This window comes from Mustela putorius, unplaced genomic scaffold (genome assembly GCF_011764305.1).
Source record: "Mustela putorius furo isolate JIRA1106 unplaced genomic scaffold, ASM1176430v1.1 tig00003856_pilon_pilon_pilon, whole genome shotgun sequence".
NCBI classification, from domain to species: Eukaryota; Metazoa; Chordata; class Mammalia; order Carnivora; family Mustelidae; genus Mustela; species Mustela putorius.
In genome coordinates, this window is record NW_025422008.1 from 1,912,034 (window position 1) to 1,932,248 (window position 20,215).

General features: G+C 43.4%; 1 protein-coding gene across 1 annotated transcript; it reads right to left on the reverse strand.

The window, feature by feature from the left end:
- Positions 1 to 5,505: 5,505 nt before the first annotated feature.
- Positions 5,506 to 10,043, reverse strand: MUC21 (mucin 21, cell surface associated). Its single transcript, XM_045065195.1, has 4 exons — positions 9,560 to 10,043; positions 7,689 to 8,172; positions 6,264 to 7,551; positions 5,506 to 5,924 (listed from the first exon to the last, which is right to left on the reverse strand). Exons 1-4 carry the CDS (start codon positions 9,675 to 9,677, stop codon positions 5,736 to 5,738), a joined length of 2,079 nt encoding a protein of 692 aa, XP_044921130.1. The 5' UTR covers positions 9,678 to 10,043; the 3' UTR covers positions 5,506 to 5,735.
- Positions 10,044 to 20,215: the final 10,172 nt, after the last annotated feature.

Genomic DNA, 20,215 nt, shown 5'->3' on the forward strand with positions numbered 1-20,215 from the left:
TTCTCTCTTTGCTTAGAGGACCTCTTTCAATATTTCCTAAAGGGCTGGTATGGTGTTTGCAAATTTTTTTGGTTTTTATTTATCCTGGAAGCTTTTTTTCTCTCCTTCTATTTTTTTTGACAGCCTAGCTGGATATAGTATTCTTGGCTGCACAGTTTTCTCATTTAGTGTTCTGAATAATATCATGCCAGTCCTTTCTGGCCTGCCAGGTCTCTGTGGATAGGCCTGCTGCCAATCTACTATTTCTACTGTTTTAGGTATATACTTCTTGTCCTGGGCTGCTTTCAAGATTTTCTCTTTGTCTCTGAAACTTAAAAGTTTTACTATTAGATGATGGGGTGTTGACCTATTTTTATTGATTTTGAGGGGGTTCTCTGTGCCTCCTGGATTTTGATGCTTGTTTCCTTCACCAAATTAGGAATATTCTTTACTATAATTTGCTCCAATATACCTTCCACCCCCCTCTCTCTCCTCTTCCTCTGAGAACCCACTTATTGTAATATTGTTTTACCTTATGGTATCACTTATCTCTCAAATTCTCCCCTCATTATCCAGTAGTTGTTTTTCTCTCTTTTCCTCAACTTCTTTACTCTTCATCATTTGATCTTCTATATCACTAATTTTCTCTTCTGCCTCATTTATCCTAGCAGTAAGAGCCTCCATTTTTTATTGCACCTCATTTTTTTTTTTTAGTAGGCAGAGAGAGAGAGGAAGGGAAGCAGGCTCCCCGCTGAGCAGAGAGCCCGATGTGGGGCTCAATCCCAGGACCCTGAGATTATGACCTGAGCCAAAGGCAGAGGCTTTAACCCACTGAGCCACCCAGGCGCCCCTTTATTGCACCTCACTAATAGCTTTTGTAATCTCAATGTGGTTAGATTTTAGTTCTGTTATTTCCCAAGAAGGGGATTTTATTCTCAAGAGAGGTATTCTATATTACCTTCCATGTTATATAGATAGATAGATAGATAGATAGATAAATGATATAGATAAATGATATAGATATAGATATAGATATAGATATAGATATATAGATATAGATATAGATATAGATATAGATATTAGACTGGTGAATAGAACAGAGCCACACACTTGATTTGGGGTGTATTTTGGTCTGTTAGAAGAAACTGCTCCCAAATTTTTAAAGAAGGAAAAACATATAGATAGATAGATAGATAGATAGATAGATACACACACACACAACTTGTATATATACATACAAGAATAAGGGCAAACATGATGAAGGGATGGAGTATGACTGTAAAGGTAAATATTTTAAAAGGTTGTAAAAAAGGAATTGATAAGATAAGAAGTTGGTTGAAAAATGAAAAAAAAAAGAGGGAAGAATGTGATCAGGCTGGAGACTAGAACAAAGTCATGCACTAGACTTAGTGTATATTTTGATCTCTTAGAAGAAACTGTATCCCAATTTTTTTAAGAAAGAAAAACCTATATGTATACAAAAATAAGGTTAAATACAATGAAGGGATAGAATATGAATCTAACAATGAAAATTTGAAAAGATTTTTTTAAAAAGGTATTGATAAGATAAAATAGTTTAAGATTTTATTTATTTATTTGACAGACAGAGATCACAAATAGGCAGAGAAGCAGGCAGAGAGAGAGGGGGGAGCAAGCTCCCTACTGAGCAGAGAGCCTGATGCGGGGCTCGATCCCAAGACCCTGGGATCATGACCTGAGCTGAAGGCAGAGGCTTTAACACACTGAGCCACCCAGGCACCCCAGATAAAATAGTTTAAAAAGGTTAAAATAGGAAAGAGGAAAAAATTTTAAAAATAGAATAAGAGAAAAAATAAAATTTAAGAAATTTAACTTTGCAAGACTAAAGAATCATGGGGGGGAAGCCATGAATTCCATCTTCTATACACAGATATTTCTGATGTTTTACAGTTCTCATTGATTGGTGAACTTGCTCTTGGCTGAATGTTCTTGCTGATCTTCTGGGGGAGGGGCCTGTTGCAGTGATTCTCAAATGTCTTCGCCCAAGGGAGAATTGTACTGCCCTTGCCAGGGGCCAGGCTAATTAATCTGCTTGGGTTCTACCTCAGTAGCTTTAATTCCCTGACCGCTTTCCGAACAGCTTTGGAGGATGGGAATGAAAATGGCGGCCTCCAAATCTCCAGCCCTGTAGGAGCCAAGAGCTCAGGGCCCCGCTCCTCAGTGCGCCTTTAGAGGAAAACAGTCAATCCTTCCTCTCTCCCTGGTCTCCAGCCACACTCCATGCTCACCTGGCCTGTGACCTAGTGTTTCCATCTCTGGCACTCAGCCCCACTTGGAGTCTCCAAACTCAGCTGCTTCTCGCCATGTGCTCTCATACCACTCCTACCAGAGGAGGAAAGAGGGGTGTCTTTTCGGATCTGCCACTTATGGGGTCCCTGCTTGAAAAGTGGTGGCCCAACTGTGCCTTGGATCATGGTTTAAGGTAACCCCATGCTAAGAGCCCACGCCTTGGCTCCATCTCTGCAGTCAGCTTCCTCACTCCAGTACCTGGCAGCTCTGCCATACTCAGACACCCAGGGTCTTTTTGTAGCTCCATGAGTCATGAAACCACACTGTCCCCATGAAGGTTTCATCCCCTGCTTAGCCTCTGGAGTGATGTCCCTCAGTGGAGCAGACTTCTAAAAGTTCTGATTTTGTGTTCCACTATTCTACCTCTTGTTGGGAGCCAGCCCCTACCCCCACAGTCTGTCTTCCCATATGTTGCCTCGAAATCACTTCTCCACATGTCCTACCTTCCAGTAAGTTGTCACTTTTCTGTTCATAGAACTGCCATTCTTTTCATCAATCTCCTGTTGAGTTTGTAGCTGTTCAGAGTGGTTTGATAACTATCTAGCTGAATTCTTGGGACCAGACAAAATTTAGGTCTCCTATTCCTCTGCCATGTTTCTTTTTTTTTTTTTTTTAAAGATTATTTATTTATTTATTTGACAGAGAGAGATCACAGTAGGAGAGAGGAAGGGAAGAGATCACAGAGAGACAGGAAGGGAAGCAGGCCCCCTGCTGAGCAGAGAGCCCGATGTGGGACTCGATCCCAGGACCCTGAGATCATGACCCGAGCCGAAGGCAGCGGCTTAACCCACTGAGCCACCCAGGCACCCACCTCTGCCATGTTTCTGCTCCTCCCCTCAGTCACCAAAGTTTTTATGATGCAATTATTTTTCATGTTTTCAAAATAAAAAACAATAACAAAATTTATAGTGCTACCAATACACTCATGAAGTGCATGCAACCTCATGAAGTGGATACTCTATCATCCTCATTTTTACAGATGAGCAAACTGAGACCCAGAGAACTGCACCCCATAATAATATGGGGGCTAGAATGAAAATGGTGAGTGGCAGTAAAATGGGAGTTAGAAAAGTCTAACTAGCCTGATGCTCTGACCAAAGAGGTCTTTTCAGATGAATCAGTTTTAGGCACAGGATGAAGATCCAAAAATGATTCCATTCAAAGTTCATTGTGTTAGTCCAATAGTGCAAAAGCATGAGATCTGAAAGGGACAGCACTAATTCTGTCCACTTCTTAGACTCTGTTTGGATCAAACATTCTTGGTGAGCTGTGACTTTGTCAAGTTAAAATATGTGTGGTCCATGTAAGTGCATTCCATGATGAAAGTTAAGTAATGATGTTTCCAAACTACACACACACACACACACTCTAGATGCTGGGAGTAGCAAGGTACTCACAGCCTAACCATGTGAATTAATCACAAGCTAAATTTGTTTACTGTGCTTTTTCGTCTTTCCATCTTCCTCTGTGTTGAAGTACCCATTGCTTTGAGTCATTTGTTGTTTATCTTTGGAAATCAAAATTTTTACTTAAATAATATGCCTGGTAATAATATTTTAATAACTTTATTGAAATAGAATATACATAAGATAGGGTTCACTTGTTTAAAGTAGATGCCAGTGAGGGGGGGACACCTGGCTGGCTCAGTCGGTTAAGCGTCTACCTTCAGCTCAGGTCATGATCCCAGTGTCCTATAGTGGAGCTCCATAGGACTCCCTGCTCAGCAGGTGTCTGATTCTCCCTCTTGCCCTGCCACTCCCCCAACCCACACTCTCTCTTGCTCTGTGGTCTTTCATAAATAAATAAAGTCTTTAAAAAATAGATGTCAATGATTTTTATTATATTTACAGAGCTGTAGTTGCCAAACCCTTTCACTATGCAGATTTAAATCTTCTCTATTTTTCTTTTATTTCTTCTAATGAATCTCTTTGCTTTTTCTGTTTTGAACCTTATTACTTGCATGTTAGTCTTCCTGAATTTATTCTCCAAGTGTCTTCTATTTTCTGGATGATTTTCATCTCTGTATTGTTTTGTATAATTAAGTTATTATTCCCACTTACTCTTCCAGTATACTAATTTTTCCCCAGGTTACTAATTTTATTCATAACAATGGCCAACCTCTTTCCATTTATCTATTACAACTTTAAACTTGAAAATTAATGTTTACAATTTTTAATTATCTAAATGGATTCCCTTACCTGACTTTCACAGTATGCTTTTCACTGTTTACACCAGTGGAAGACATCTTTTCAGGCTGCTCAACTCAGCATCTCCTTTTAATCCCTTTAAGTGAAATGGTGATGATATGGTCCTGAATAGGGCTTAGCATGGCCTCATTGACCATCCACTGACTTTCTCACATTAGAAAAACCAAGTAAGTATTGGAAGGCAGAGCAGGTTCCACCGCTACAAGTTGGGGTGAATCCTCTAATAAACTACTAATCCTGTCCCCAGTGGGATTTCTGTCACTGCCTTGTGGATTTGGGGCAACTCAACTTTCCAAAGTAGTTCCTCTCTATCCTTCAAGACCTGTAGGTGGACTTCACCCTTGTACCCATGAAAGTGATATGTTCAGCTCTTCTGGGAGGGGACTCATGAGAATCACAGGCTTTACCACAGGTGTCTCTGCTCTGAACCTCTTGAAAGATTAGACCTTGGCCAGGAAGGTTAAAGCTGAAAAGTCTTTCTCTTGGTAAAAGGAAACACTCTCTGTTTCTGAAAGGAACACGGTGAGAGAGAAAAGTGTCAGATTGCACCTCTATTCTGACAAGTAGACCAGGTCTAGAGCAAAGGTAAATGCCCAAGAAATGATGATTTTGAATGAATGTGCCTTGTCCCACAGCACATGTAATTGCAACTTCATCCTGCAACTCCACTTCATCCTGCTCTGCTTTCTCTATGTACCATGACATAATCTCTGTGTACCACATGCCTAAGCAGTGAGCCTGTAGAATCCTCGCACCTGCCCTCCCTTCTCATTTCTCCCAGTTCAATTCCCTTATCAGTCTGGTGAGTCTCAGAAACACAGTGTTTCTGTTGGGACAAGAAGGATTAGAGAAAGGGGGGAAAGGCAGGAATGAAATTTCTGGATTTTACTATGGAGATTTTGAATGCCAAGGGGTTCTGGCATGGAGGTTCTCTCATAGAACAGGGAAATTCAACTCAGCACTGTAGACATTCACTCATGTGCATACAAGATTCCATCATGAATTTTGGATGTGTTTATTTCTTAGATAATTGACCAATAGAATGTCCTCTTTCCACAGTTTAGTAAAAGCAAGAGACAGGGAATGTCTTCCCCAGGGCTGTCAGAGACCCAGACAAAACTGGGAGGGGACTCCTGAGGACAAATAAAAGGACACTCAGATCCCTGGTCTCCCTGGTTGGCTTCCTCCTTAAAAAGGTGGCACTCTGGATTCAGGGGCCATTCAGGGCCCATTGTATCCCCTTCTCATCTCCATGGCTACTGAAGATACTGGTCTCCTCCAGAACCAGTTAGGGCTCCAGCTAGGCCTGTGGTGGACTCCATGATTCCCTCCAGGGCCCATGCCAAGGTTGGGGCCATGGGGGTGGTAGACAGCTGTGTCAAAGACGTTTCTCAGGGACAGGGAGTTTCTCTAGAAAAAGAAGGGCAAATCATTTCAGAATCATATCCTCTTCTCCCAAGCCTTAACATGGACTTGTTCTGGAATCTTCTTTCCCTTTGTATCACCTCCTTCACCTAGTACTTCTTCCTCTACACTTTATTCCTTCTTTTGACTTTTCCTCAAGTCAATAGTTTGCTCAGTACATTGATTGGCTCTTCCAGTTCTAACTTGCTACTTCTCTTTTGTAACATACTCCTAGTCTTTCTTTCCCCCAACTTGGTGGCACTACTATTCATACCCCATATCCTCATGTTCCTGCTACTCTACTCCTTCCCAAGACACTCTCCTACATAGTAGGCAGGCACTCACCACACAGAAGAAGAGCCCAGCAAAGAATCCCACAGCCACTACAACTGAGACCAGAGTAATGAGGAAGATTTCCCATGGTTTCAGGGACCCACTGGGTATCATTTCATTCACTGGAGTAGTAGCACTCGTGCCAACCCTATGGGAAGTTGTATGTGTTCCAGTTGGAGAATGTGTGCTAAAGACTCCTGTGGTTGCACTGGATGCAGTGTTGGCAGCTATGCTGGTCCCACTGGAAGTCACACTAGATCCAGGGTTGGAGACTGTGCTGGTCCCTCCAGAGGCTGTGCTAGATTCAGTACTGGAGGTTGTGCTGGCCCCACTGGAGGTCACACTGGATTCAGCGCTGGAGGCTGTGCTGGTCCCTCCGGAGGCTGTGCTAGATTCAGTACTGGAGGTTGTGCTGGCCCCACTGGAGGTCACACTGGATTCAGTGCTGGAGGCTGTGCTGGTCCCTCCGGAGGCTGTGCTAGATTCAGTACTGGAGGTTGTGCTGGCCCCACTGGAGGTCACACTGGATTCAGCGCTGGAGGCTGTGCTGGTCCCTCCGGAGGCTGTGCTAGATTCAGTACTGGAGGTTGTGCTGGCCCCACTGGAGGTCACACTGGATTCAGTGCTGGAGGCTGTGCTGGTCCCTCCGGAGGCTGTGCTAGATTCAGTACTGGAGGTTGTGCTGGCCCCACTGGAGGTCACACTGGATTCAGTGCTGGAGGCTGTGCTGGTCCCTCCGGAGGCTGTGCTAGATTCAGTACTGGAGGTTGTGCTGGCCCCACTGGTGGTCACACTGGATTCAGCGCTGGAGGCTGTGCTGGTCCCTCCGGAGGCTGTGCTAGATTCAGTACTGGAGGTTGTGCTGGCCCCACTGGAGGTCACACTGGATTCAGCGCTGGAGGCTGTGCTGGTCCCTCCGGAGGCTGTGCTAGATTCAGTACTGGAGGTTGTGCTGGCCCCACTGGAGGTCACACTGGATTCAGCGCTGGAGGCTGTGCTGGTCCCTCCGGAGGCTGTGCTAGATTCAGTACTGGAGGCTGTGCTGGTCCCTCCGGAGGCTGTGCTAGATTCAGTACTGGAGGTTGTGCTGGCCCCACTGGAGGTCACACTGGATTCAGTGCTGGAGGCTGTGCTGGGTCCTCCGGAGGCTGTGCTAGATTCAGTACTGGAGGTTGTGCTGGCCCCACTGGAGGTCACACTGGATTCAGCGCTGGAGGCTGTGCTGGTCCCTCCGGAGGCTGTGCTAGATTCAGTACTGGAGGTTGTGCTGGCCCCACTGGAGGTCACACTGGATTCAGTGCTGGAGGCTGTGCTGGTCCCCTCCGGAGGCTGTGCTAGATTCAGTACTGGAGGTTGTGCTGGCCCCACTGGAGGTCACACTGGATTCAGTGCTGGAGGCTGTGCTGGTCCCTCCGGAGGCTGTGCTAGATTCAGTACTGGGAGTTTGTGCTGGCCCCACTGGAGGTCACACTGGATTCAGCGCTGGAGGCTGTGCTGGTCCCTCCGGAGGCTGTGCTAGATTCAGTACTGGAGGTTGTGCTGGCCCCACTGGAGGTCACACTGGATTCAGCGCTGGAGGCTGTGCTGGTCCCTCCGGAGGCTGTGCTAGATTCAGCACTGGAGGTTGTGCTGGCCCCACTGGAGGTCACACTGGATTCAGTGCTGGAGGCTGTGCTGGTCCCTCCGGAGGCTGTGCTAGATTCAGTACTGGAGGTTGTGCTGGCCCCACTGGAGGTCACACTGGATTCAGTGCTGGAGGCTGTGCTGGTTCCACTAGAGGTCACACTAGATCCAGTGTTGGAGACTATACTTGTTCCACCAGAGGTTGTGCTAAATCCAGTATTGACAAGTGTGCTCATCCCTCCAGAGATTGTGCTGTGTTCATTCTCACCTGATGTGGCTGTTTCACCTGTTGATAATCCTAAATGATGACAAACATATACTGAGCGTAAATACTTTCTGGTTCAATGCTTGTTTAAATTCATTACATGGACAATTCTATTGGATGCTCACCATAGCACTATGAACTAGATACTACTATTATCAACAGCTAAGATAAAGAAATTGAGGCTTAGAAATGTTAACATTTGTCCATATTTATGCAGATAGTAAGTAGTCGAGCAGGAGTTTATACTTAGGGTACTGGATCTGCCCTTTCAGCTACCATGCTAAATTGCCCTCTCCACCCAGCCCCAACACCAGGATGATATAACCTAGTGCCACTGGTATTAAGCTTATTCTATATTCTACTATATAAGATTCAATACAGATAAGAAGTATTATAAAGGAATTGTAGAAGCCCTGTGAAACTAGTATATATTGATTAATTCATTCTTAAAGTAGTATTGCTCCCTTCTGAAAAAAATATTTTTCAGTTTTATTCAGAAAACATCTATTTCAGAATTGTCTGAGTAGCTTATTAATAAAAAAGATTCCTAGGCAAACTATTCTAGATTAAATTAATCAGAGTTTGATATGTGGCCTTTCAACAAGGGACTGGGTGAGTCTATATGCATTCAGTTTCCAGGGTCTACTGATCTCTACGGCAGAGGCCAAAGAAGCACAAGTCATATATAGCTTAAAAGCACAAGATCTCCCAGGACAAATGGCTATAAGGTGTAGGGAATCTTTCAACCTTCTTGGAGACTTGGACAGAATTAATGTTGTGTCTATTTTTTGCCCCTCACAATACTGAAGGACAAAGATACTCAAATTAATCAAAATTAATTTGTGGGTCATTTTACCACTAACTGGAATATGGGCGTCTATCACTTCATTCCACACATATGTATTTTTAATTTGGGCTTAATTGAACAACATAGGGTTAGAGTTTTAGCTCTATTTTGGGGAAGCCCCCCCCCCTTTTCAGCAGTGTGGTACAAATTGGGGTTAAGATCAGAATCTTGAATAAAACTGAAGAAACTGAGATGACCAAGAGTAAGAATGACACCACAGTCAACTCTTCCCATTCTTAGTAGTTAAACCCCCAGCCAACCACACAGGTTATTATAAATTTTATAAATGCAGAAACCAAGGCACAGAGAAATTAAACAAGTCATCTGAAGTACACAGGTAACAGTGGAGCCATGACCCATACACAGGCAGTCTGAGACCAGAGTCTACAGTTTTAACCACCACTGTGCTCTGACTGCCTCCTGGATGATACCTAACTAGACTAAAGTGATTGGGGTAAAATGATGATTCCCCACTCTATAGAAGAGAATCAGAGATAGTCCTGACAGTGACCAGCATCACCCAAAGCACCTTGAAGCTTCTGAGATCACCCACTTTCAAAGGAAATCACTTACCGGTTTCTAAAAGTAGGAGATGCAGTAGTAACCAATACTTAAGGAGACTGTTTCCTTTCTGCATCTTGATCTTCTTAGTTGTTGGAAAGTAAAGTGCCTGAATCCAAGCTGTGGCCATCTAGAAGGCAAAGAATAGAATTCTTGAAAAAGGAGAGTTCAAGGTGAAGAGATAAAGACTGGAGCTTCCAGGAGCTTGGGTCTACTAGGCGCTTGTTTGGGGGAAGAACTTTGAGCTTGGGTAGAAGACTAGATGCTGACTTAAGCTTCCTCCATACAATGTTCTTGCCTTTTTCTTTATTATGGAAGAGCTGCAGGGACCTTTATAGCTTCATATGTGTTGGGGAGGAGTTCAGAAGTTTATTTGTTCTTCTGCCAACTGTGAGCAGTTAAAAAATAATACTGAATTTGAGAAGGAATAGACTAGGGGTCAAGAGGAAGGTGAGAAAGGAGAATGACATGATCACACTAGTTAGGGCACAGGACTGGCTGGGTCAGAGCAGGAAATAAAATGGCATGAGGAGATCAAATTTGCCAGAGTGGAAGGGACCCACCCTCTAATGCAGGGATGGGGCCAGAAACCTGTTCTACTGCAAGACGTTGTTTCCTGCTCAAGAAGCTCTGTGTGGCTGTTTTGGTAAGGAAAAAGCCCTAATGAAATGAGCTAAGTGGGTGGTACCCCACATCTCTGAAGCAAATGGAAATATGAGAATCAAAAGAGAACAGTAATTAAAGGTCTGGGCTTCTGGGTTACAGGCAGAAGACAGATGGAACATTGCTGGGTAGGCAGTAGGCACTCAAACAATGCACATTGAATAAACATGGAAAGAGAGATCCAGCAGTTGATGAAGACATCTTTGGGTTCTCTGGGGCATGATGGCTGAGAGCATGGGGGATGTTGAATGTATAGAATAAGCCATCTGTCAGGCTTATAGCAGGTGAAGGGGTGGTATAGGGTCCCATTCTGATCCTCCACCATAGGAATTTCCCTCTTGTTGTTTTCAGAGAAATCTGAGGGATCCCTTCTGCCATGGAATCCTTCAGGTGTTCCTTCTCATAAGCCTAATGAAGCATCTCTCAATAGAGTATACCACAGATAACACATTAGGAGACTTCAAGTCTGTTGGGGAGGAGGATATATAGTCCAAGTCCTCTAGAAACGTCATGCTGGTCTGGACACAGATGTAATAACAAAGGATACATAGTCAACTAAACAAGTATGACTGAAGAGACCCAAATGAGGAGAAGGTTTTGGGAGTTCATGGGGAAGGCATCTTGTATCCAGGGCCAAGGAGTTGATAGATGGAAATTTCAGTGCACAGTCTGTGTGACCAAAGGCAGATGTCTTCATAACTGTTAACAAGAAGCTTTGTGGAAGAAGCAAAGTCTCAGTTTATTTGTGGGTGATTGAGTATTCCTGACATTTAAGACCTGTTTGAAAGAAACAGGAGGTGGCTGGAGACATGAAGGAATTTATGAGTGAGTCTGAGAGTCGGGAGGGGACAGAGTGTGTTGGAAAAGGCTGATGCAGATCTGCCTAATGGCTGTGAGGCTGAAGCAGTTCTGAGGCAGAATTATGAAGAATCATTCAATGACTGGTTAGGCTTTAGACTCCTAGCAATCGCATTTTATGGCTAAGAGGCCAAAAGCACTCTAAGAAATCCTTTTTTTTCCCCCTCTCTAGAATTATTTGGAGGCAGAGTTCCTGGATTTAAGTCCAGATTCTACCTTCTAGACATAATCTTAAAATTATTTTGAACACATACTTAACGGAGACTGTATGTAATTAGTATCTCTACTGTCCTTCAAAACAACACAAGAACCTTGGAACTTTAGTTAGTACTACCAATTCTTTTTTTTTTTTTAAAGATTATTTATTTATTTATTTATTTGACAGAGAGAGATCACAAGTAGGCAGAGAGGCAGGCAGAGAGAGAGAGGAGGAAGCAGGCTCCCTGCTGAGCAGAGAGCCCGATGTGGGACTCGATCCCCAGACCCTGAGATCATGACCTGAGCCGAAGGCAGCGGCTTAACCCACTGAGCCACCCAGGCACCCAATTATTACTACCAATTCTTAACTCATACCTTAATCTTATCAAGTGTTTTAATTCTGTCTTGGTGTTTTTTTAATTTTATTTTATTTATTTATTTGACAGACAGAGAACACAAGTAGGCAGAGAGGCAGGCAGAGAGAGAGAGAGAGAGAGAGGAGGAAACAGGCTCCCTGGCGAGCAGAGAGCCCGACGCGGGGCTCAATCCAAGGACCCTGGGATCACGACCTGAGCCAAAGGCAGACGCTTTTACCCACTGAGCCACCCAGGCGCCCCTGTCTTGGTGGTTTTTTTAATCTTAATTTAATTTTTTTTTTCAGTGTTCCAAGATCCATTGTTTATCCACTACACCCAGTGCTCCATGCAATATATACCCTCCTTAATACCCACCACTATGCTCACCCATCCACCACCTTCCTCCCCTCCATAACCCTCAGTTTGTTTCTCAGAGTTCACAGTCTCTCATCTTTCATCTCCCCCTCCAATTTACCCCAATTCACTTTTACTTTCCTTCTCTTAATGTCCTCCATGTTATTCCTTATGCTTCACAAGTAAGTGAAACCATATGATAATTAACTTTCTCTGCTTGACTTGTTTCACTCAGCATAATCTCCTCCAGTCCCATCCATGTTGATACAAAAGTTAGGAATTCATCCTTTCTAATGGAGAGTAATATTCCATCGTATATATGGACCACATCTTCTTTATCTATTTGTTGGCTGAAGGACATTGGCTCTTTCCACAGTTTGGTGATTGTGGCCATTGCTGCTATGAACATTGGGGCACAGATGGCCCTTCTTTTCACTACATCTGTGTCTTTGGAGTAAATACCGACTAGTGTAACTGCAGGGTCATAAGGTAGCTCTATTTTTAATGTTTTGAGGAATCTCCACACTGTTTTCCAAAGTGGGTGCACCAACTTGCATTCCCACCAACAGTGTAAGAGGGTTCTCCCTTTCTCCCCCTTCTCCCCTTTCCTGTTCCATTGATTTTGGCAATTCTAACTGGTGTGAGGTGGTATCTCAATGTGTATTTTTTTTAAAGATTTTATTTATTTATTTGACAGACAGAGATCACAAGTAGGCAGAGAGGCAGGCAGAGAGAGGGAGAAGAAGAAGCAGGCTCCCTGCTGAGCAGAGAGCCGAATTCGTGGCTTGATCCCAGGACCCTGGAATCATGACCTGAGCTGAAGGCAGAGGCCTTAACCCACTGAGCCACCCAGGTGACCCTCTCAATGTGGTTTTGATCTGAATCTCCCTGATGGCTAATGACAGTGAACGTTTTTTCATGTGTCTGTTAGCCATTTGTATGTCTTCTTTGGAGAAGTGTCTTGTTCATGTCTTCTGCCCATTTTTTGACATAATTATCTGTTTTGTGTGTGTTGAGTTTAAGGAGTTCTTTATAGATCTTGGATAACAGCCCTTTGTCTGTAGTGTCATTTGCAAATATCTTCTCCCATCCCGTGGGTTGCCTCTTTGTTTTGTTGACTGTTTCCTTTGCTGTGCAGAAGTTTTATCTTGATGAAGTCCCAAAATTTCATTTCCACTTTTGTTTCCTTTGTCTTTGGAGACATTTCTTGAAAGAAGTTTCTGTGGCTGATGTTGAAGAGCTTACTGCCTATGTTCTCCTCTAGGATTTTGATAGATTCTTGCCTTATGTTGAGGTCTTTCATCCATTTCGAGTTTATCTTTGTGTGTGGTGTGAGAGAATGGTCAAGTTCTGTTTTGGCTTTTAATTTCATGAGTGATTATTGTTATTTACTTATGCACTATAAGCCAGAATATAGTCATATAGCCAAAATAAGCTGAGAGAATGGAGAATATGGTGAGTTGCAGAGTGGGCATGTGCTTGACTGAAACTTGAGAATATGATTGTTAAAGATCGAGAAAGGATATTAGTGGACAATCAGAAGACTATGAAACACATTTAAATCTACTTGCTTTATATTCTGTATTTAATAATTCAATTTTTGTGGATCTGATCCTGCTGTTCTGTGTTTTGTTTCTTGCTGGATTTCACTGATGCTTTATGACTGAGTTGGTTTTACTAGAGGTTTAAGGCTGAGTTTATTTTTCTTGCAATGCTATCTATAGAAGTAATTTGAAGTCTTGGATGAGGGCGTGATCTTCTACAGAGAATTTGCATGTTTTGGCCAAGCATATGGATGCATTACCATTTGAGGATTCTCATAAATTAAATGATAGGTTTTGAGGTCTTTGAATAACCCATGATTTGGAACTGCAAACCATGTAAAGTATTGTGTGGTTACAAGTTATTTCCCAAGAGATACTTCCCACTCTCCTCCCTTCCTCTTTGCTAAGTTTAGAGATAGATAATTTGCTTGCATTTCCTTAGAGGAAGAGTGGGTTTATTTTTAGCTTACACTCTCCCTGAAGGTTTCAGATTTATGGAAGGGTCTACTGGGAGACTCCCCACCCATGCTGGTCTGACTGAGGCTATACTACTTGAAGATTAAGTTCACTGGGTTTGGCAAATGTTGACTTTAGTACTTCTTTACCTCCTTGGTTTCCCACCTGAACCTAGTCTCTTTTTTTTTCCAAATATTTTATTTATTTATTTGACAGACAGAGATCACAAGTAGGCAGAGAGAGAGAAAGGGAAGCAGGCTCCCTGCTGAGCAGAGAGCCCGATGTGGGACTCCATCCCAGGACCCTGGGATCATGACCTGAGCCGAAAGCAGAGGCTTTAACCCACTGAACCACCCAGGCACTCCTGAACTTAGTCTTTAATTCTAGCATTCCTTACTTTTCCACCAACTCATTGATTCATTTAAGGAGATATTTTTAAAAGTCATCTATAGTCATTTATTCCCATTCAAGTACTGCCTAGAAGTTGACAGCATTGTGTATTTTAAGTCAGATGTTTCCTTTTAGAGACAATGGATGTCCTAGTTATTAACGCTGATTTAATCAATAAAGTTCACATATAATCAAACAAAAAAGACACTTTAGTAAACCGTTTTAAGTTTTTCAGGGTATATTAAGTCATGCACCTAGAGCATCACAGAGCCAGAAATTTAAGTTCTCACTGAATTGTTTTGAGAAAAAAATGATGGTGTATTTAAAAGGACTAGCACAGTATTTGACACATAGTAAGCATTCAATTATAAAGGCTGAAGGAAAAACAAAAAGAAAAACATAAAAACATCTGTATATAGTAGCCAGTGTATTTTATAATTTCAGGTTGTAGCACATCCCAGTAATTTTCTCCTTCTTGTCACATGGCTTTTGGAAGAGACAAAGAAGTAGGAAAGAAGAATCTTCCCAAAGATGCAGGAGGCCTCGAAAACAATGAGTGGCTCTGAGATTTCCTGTCTACCTAGTTTGTATGATTTGAAGCTACAAACCTAGACAGATATTAACTACACTTAATGTGGTGATTATTTCCCAATGGATATGAATACTGAAACATTACATTGTATACCTGAAATTACTATCATATTATATGTCAATTTTACCTCTAAAAAGGAAGGGAAGAAGGGAGAAAGAGAGGAGGGATGTAAATCACTGATCAGTGAAGATCAGGCTGCCAGCTGGCACTTGTAGAATGCCTGCTGTGTTCCTCTCACCAGTCAACTCCATAGTCAGGATTTCTGTCTTTCTCTCTCTCATGGTCTTTACATCATGCTATGCAAGAAAGTAAAAACAAGACTGAGAAAATAACAGTCTACACTGCCATTCCTCAGGCTAGGATGACATTGGTAAAGCCAGTTGCAAGGCTCCCAGGAAATATTTCCCCCAAAGACATACTACAGTTATAAACCCTCATAACAGCCCCCTCTTTCAGTGACTTGCTCATGCAGTGATTTTGTCAATGAAAAATGTGGTTCTCTAAACTCATAGACTATCACAAGTCCTGTTTGAAATTATATTCTTAAGAAGCAAATATCCTATTCTTGTCTGGAGAATCTAGACAGAGAAGCCACTTAAGTTTCCAACCCAGGGGCAGATAAGAGTTTCTGAGTACAATAGACCCTTGAACAACACGAGTTCAAACTCTGCCGGTCCACTTATACACAATATTTTCAATAAATGCGGTATAATACTGTAAATGTATTTTCTCTTCCTTATAATTTTCTTTCTTTTTTAGAATTTTCTTTTTTAAAAGATTTTTTTAAAAATTTTTTAAATTATTTATTTTCAGAAAAACAGTATTCATTATTTTTTCACCACACCCAGTGCTCCATGCAATCTGTGCCCTCTATAATACCCACCACCTGTTACCCCAACCTCCCACCCCCCCACCACTTCAAACCCCTTAGTTGTTTTTCAGAGTCCATAGTCTCTCATGATTCACCACCCCTTCCAATTTAGATTTTTTAAAAATTTTATTTGAGAGAGAGCATGAGCAAAAGAGGGGCAGAGTACAAGCAGGACAAGGGGTAAGGGAGAGCAGGGTGCAATCCCAGGACCCAGGGATCATGACCTGTCGGGAGCCAGTACAGGAGGCCTACTATAAGAGCTGTAAGGGACTGAATATGATTGGCTGTTCATTTAGGTCCACTCACGCGGGAGGTGCATGAGCACTGCGGTGATTGGCTAGGCGGGCTAAGCTGCCAGTGTATATATGCTTGAATGTACTTGTAGAGGGGTGGGCCCGCCGGGAGCCAGGCCGCGCTGCTGGGCCGGCAGGCCGGAGGGGGCCGCAGCCCGGACCATGGCGGCGGCACAGTTCCGGTTAGGCAGCAGCGGTGGCGGCGCGCGCCGAGGGGCGGCGCGTGGCCCTGGGTTAGGCGGCGGCAGCGCCGGAGTGGGGCGGCGGGAGCTGCGTGCTGTGCTGCGCCAGAGGGGGAAGAAGATAAAAAGAAGCCATTAAAGAAGTTTGCCTCCACGCGTGTCTCCGTGTCGTTCTTGCTGGCGAGAGCGACAAGTGGTGCCGAAACCCGGGAACTCGTGCAGAAGAGACACGCGGAGTTAGGCAACGATCAGGTAAGGAGTGCACTTATTTCTGTCTAGTGACAGGGAAAGTTCCTCAAGTCGAGGACGAGCGTAGAAAGCTTTCCGGGATGGGAAATGAGATGGCTGCAAAGTTCCTAGGATAAGGATGAGAGTAAAGCTTTCCGGTATGGGAAAGGAGATGGCTACATATAAAATGCTGGGGCCACTTTCTGATATCCTTAAGGCAATTGGTACTCCTTTAAAAAATAAAACAGCTTGTTTGTTTTTGAGAGAAGTGGGACAAACGGCTCCCTGGTTTTTGGAAAGGAGCAGAAGAGGGAAATCGCCCAAAAGCCAAAAGGTGAGCAAGATGCAAAAGGAGCTTGCAAAAAAGGAGGAAAAGCTAAAGAAGGCTATGGCGCAGCTCAAAATGCAGGGGGAAGTTATGGCGCAGCTGAAATTAAAAGTGGAAGAAGGAGCTATGGCGCAGTTACAATGCCCACGCGCTCAGCTCCAACAGCGCCACCTTACGAGGGGCCTCCTCCGTATAAACCTTGCTGCACCAAGGCCTGCTATTGTGCAAGCTGCACCGCACGAGTGGCTGCCATAGTAGCCTCTCAGGAGTTTGGGTGGGAACAGGATTCTCATTCAGTCCTAAAATCCCCACTTACTCTAACTCCACCTTTTTTGGCTATAATTATACCTACCAAGACCCGGCGCAAGGTGCGTCAGCTCACCTTCTAGATAGGTGGCTGCTCTGCAATGCTGCACAGGCATGTACAGGCTTAGAAAGCCTTCATTTTATTAATGGGTCTACATGGCGTAACTGTACGTACAACTATCACATAGGCTCTCGATTTGAAAAAATTGGATTCCACTTTAGGTAAGGCTGGGCCCTTCTTCAGGTTCACGAGAGACTTCATTACGACTTCACATCTTTTTGTTTAGTTTAAACTTTAGTGATAACGTACCTTTAATACGGATTCCATTTGTTTTTAAAACCTTGTAAATATAAAAGTTTGAATTAAAACAACTGTTATTATTGCAAGGGTAATTCAAGTTTACATGGTTTTTACATTTTCAATGATGTGATGACTTTTTTGATTCTGTGTACTCCAAGGTACTGGAAAAGTTTTTCTTTTACCAAATTTTTTCAACTTCTACTAAGTATAATTTAATGTAAATTGATGAAAACTTGTGCTAATTAATGTATTCTAATATGTGATATAGTTTACAAGTTATAATTATTAAATGTCCATAATTTGGAATGCTGTTATTTATCAGTAAATGTAAATTATTTGAGGCATTTAGCCATACACATCAGAACTTTTTAACCTGTCTGCGTTCTGTAGTATAATTATATTATAAACTGATGACTGATACCGTCATACTTGATTCTTCATGGCATCAAGTCACTGAAATGAAAATATGGGAGTATTTATTTACTTTTTGTAACTAAGTTGGAAACAAAAAATGATAAAAGGAAGTATGTAAGGGGAAAATGATTCTCGTTAAATCCTGCATTTTCAGTCTCCGTTGTGTCATGTGTATCAACATATTACATACTCCATGTAAAAATTTGCTTAAAGTATACAGCATTTAGCATGTAGTATATATGCCGTAGGTATTAGGTTGAAACACTAAAGTCTGCCAGAAACTTTAGACAGCAAGAAAATTGTTTTGTTTTTTCTTGGAGAGTATCAGTTTTGCAAACTTCAGTTGTAAATTCAAAGGGCTGACTTTAGTTCTTCCATGGTAATGGCTTGAATAACATCATCTTTGGGATATTGCACCTCAGCTAAGCACATAAGTTACTCACCAACGCCCGTCTGTGTTAGAGCTCCCTTTCTCTTCATAGTTTTTAATGCTTCTACTATTAACAAGTCATCTAGTCTCTCTTGTGAGTCCCAGAATTATCTGCTATCAGAATGTTGGAACACCACGGTGGGAGACTCGGCAGTAATAGCCAAGATACCGACGTATATCCCGATGCCAGTACAGGTGAACCCCGACAACCTGCCGGTGCTGCTTCGACATAAACGAGACTTTGGAATAACAGCAGCCATTATTGCAGCTATTACAGCATCCGCCGCCGCTGCTACTGCTGCTGCAGTGGCGTTGACAACCTCAGTACAGACAGCAGCTGCGCTCAACAACGTCACAGGAATGGTCGCTGAAGCATTGGCTACGCAAGAACAAATTAACGGACATTTGCATGCTGGGATCCTTATTGTAAATCAAAGGGTTGATCTTGTATTGCACCTGTTAGTGAGTGGAAAAAAATGTTACAGCAATCTGTTTCGTTCCTCAAACAGTGGGCCGGACTTGGTGCCATGGCTGTTCTCTTAATCACAGCTAACATACTAATGTTACGTTGGGTGTATGGCCGTGTCCGTCGCAATCAATGACAATAACACCTCATGGTTCAAGCCATGATGGCTCTTGAGGCTGGTACCTCCCCCCAGATATGGCTAAGTATGCTAGATCGGTAGTCAAAGACGGGTAAGACTGATCCCACACCATAGCAACCTAAGACAGGGGCTCTTCGACCAGGGAGAGTACCCGATGACGGGTAAGCATGTGTGCTGAGGATTGGCAACCTAAGACAGGCCCGATCTCAGCCATTATAAATAAATAAAAAAGGGGGAGATGTCGGGAGCCAGTACAGGAGGCCTACTATAAGAGCTGTAAGGGACTGAATATGATTGGCTGTTCATTTAGGTCCACTCACGCGGGAGGTGCATGAGCACTGCGGTGATTGGCTAGGCGGGCTAAGCTGCCAGTGTATATATGCTTGAATGTACTTGTAGAGGGGTGGGCCCGCCGGGAGCCAGGCCGCGCTGCTGGGCCGGCAGGCCGGAGGGGGCCGCAGCCCGGACCATGGCGGCGGCACAGTTCCGGTTAGGCAGCGGCGGTGCCGGCGCGCGCCGAGGGGCGGCTCGTGGCCCTGGGTTAGGCGGCGGCAGCGCCGAGTGGGGCGGCGGGAGCTGCGTGCTGTGCTGCGCCAGAGGGGGAAGAAGATAAAAAGAAGCCATTAAAGAAGTTTGCCTCCACGCGTGTCTCCGTGTCGTTCTTGCTGGCGAGAGCGACAATGACCTGAGCCAAAGGCAGACCAACTGAGCCACCCTGGTGCCCCTAGAATTTTCTTAATAACATTTTCTTTTCTCTAGCTTACTTTATTGGAAAAATACAGTATAATACACATAACATAAAATATGTGTTAATCAATTGTTTATGTTTTAGTAAGGCTTCTAGTCAACAGTAGGCTATTAGTATTTAAGCTTTTGGGGAGACAAATTACACAGATTTTTGACTGTGAGGGATGTCAGTGCCCCTAATCCCCACGTTGTTCAAGGGTCAACTATACAGCATTCCCCATCTATTATAACTTTGTTGTCTCCAAGGAAACTGAGTCCACTTCACATTCTGGAGCTACTGTTGACCCCTGTACTCATCCTGCTTTGTTGCATGCTTAATAACACTCCTCTGCATTTAGCTTTTTACTCTGCTCCTTCTGACAATTCCACACTCCCCCAACACTATGATGACTCTTCCTTAGTTTGGTACAAAGCTCCTTAGTCCCTCTAGTGTATAGTCTCTCTTGTTGCAATGAGTTGATAAAAGTGATTTGTGAGCCTAAAAGTATGCTCCTGATGCTCTTTTGTTGACTTGGCTAGGATGTATGTGACTCTCCACACACTGCTCTCTTG

Excerpts from the sequence above, each read along its gene's own strand:
- MUC21 (XM_045065195.1), bottom strand. The coding sequence starts at position 9,677 with ATGGCCACAGCTTGGATTCAGGCACTTTACTTTCCAACAACTAAGAAG. Across the intron at positions 8,173-9,559 it reads TCTCCTACTTTTAGAAACCG|GATTATCAACAGGTGAAACA; the intron begins GTAAGTGATTTC and ends GTCATCATTTAG. Across the intron at positions 5,925-6,263 it reads CTGGGCTCTTCTTCTGTGTG|AGAAACTCCCTGTCCCTGAG; the intron begins GTGAGTGCCTGC and ends TTCTTTTTCTAG.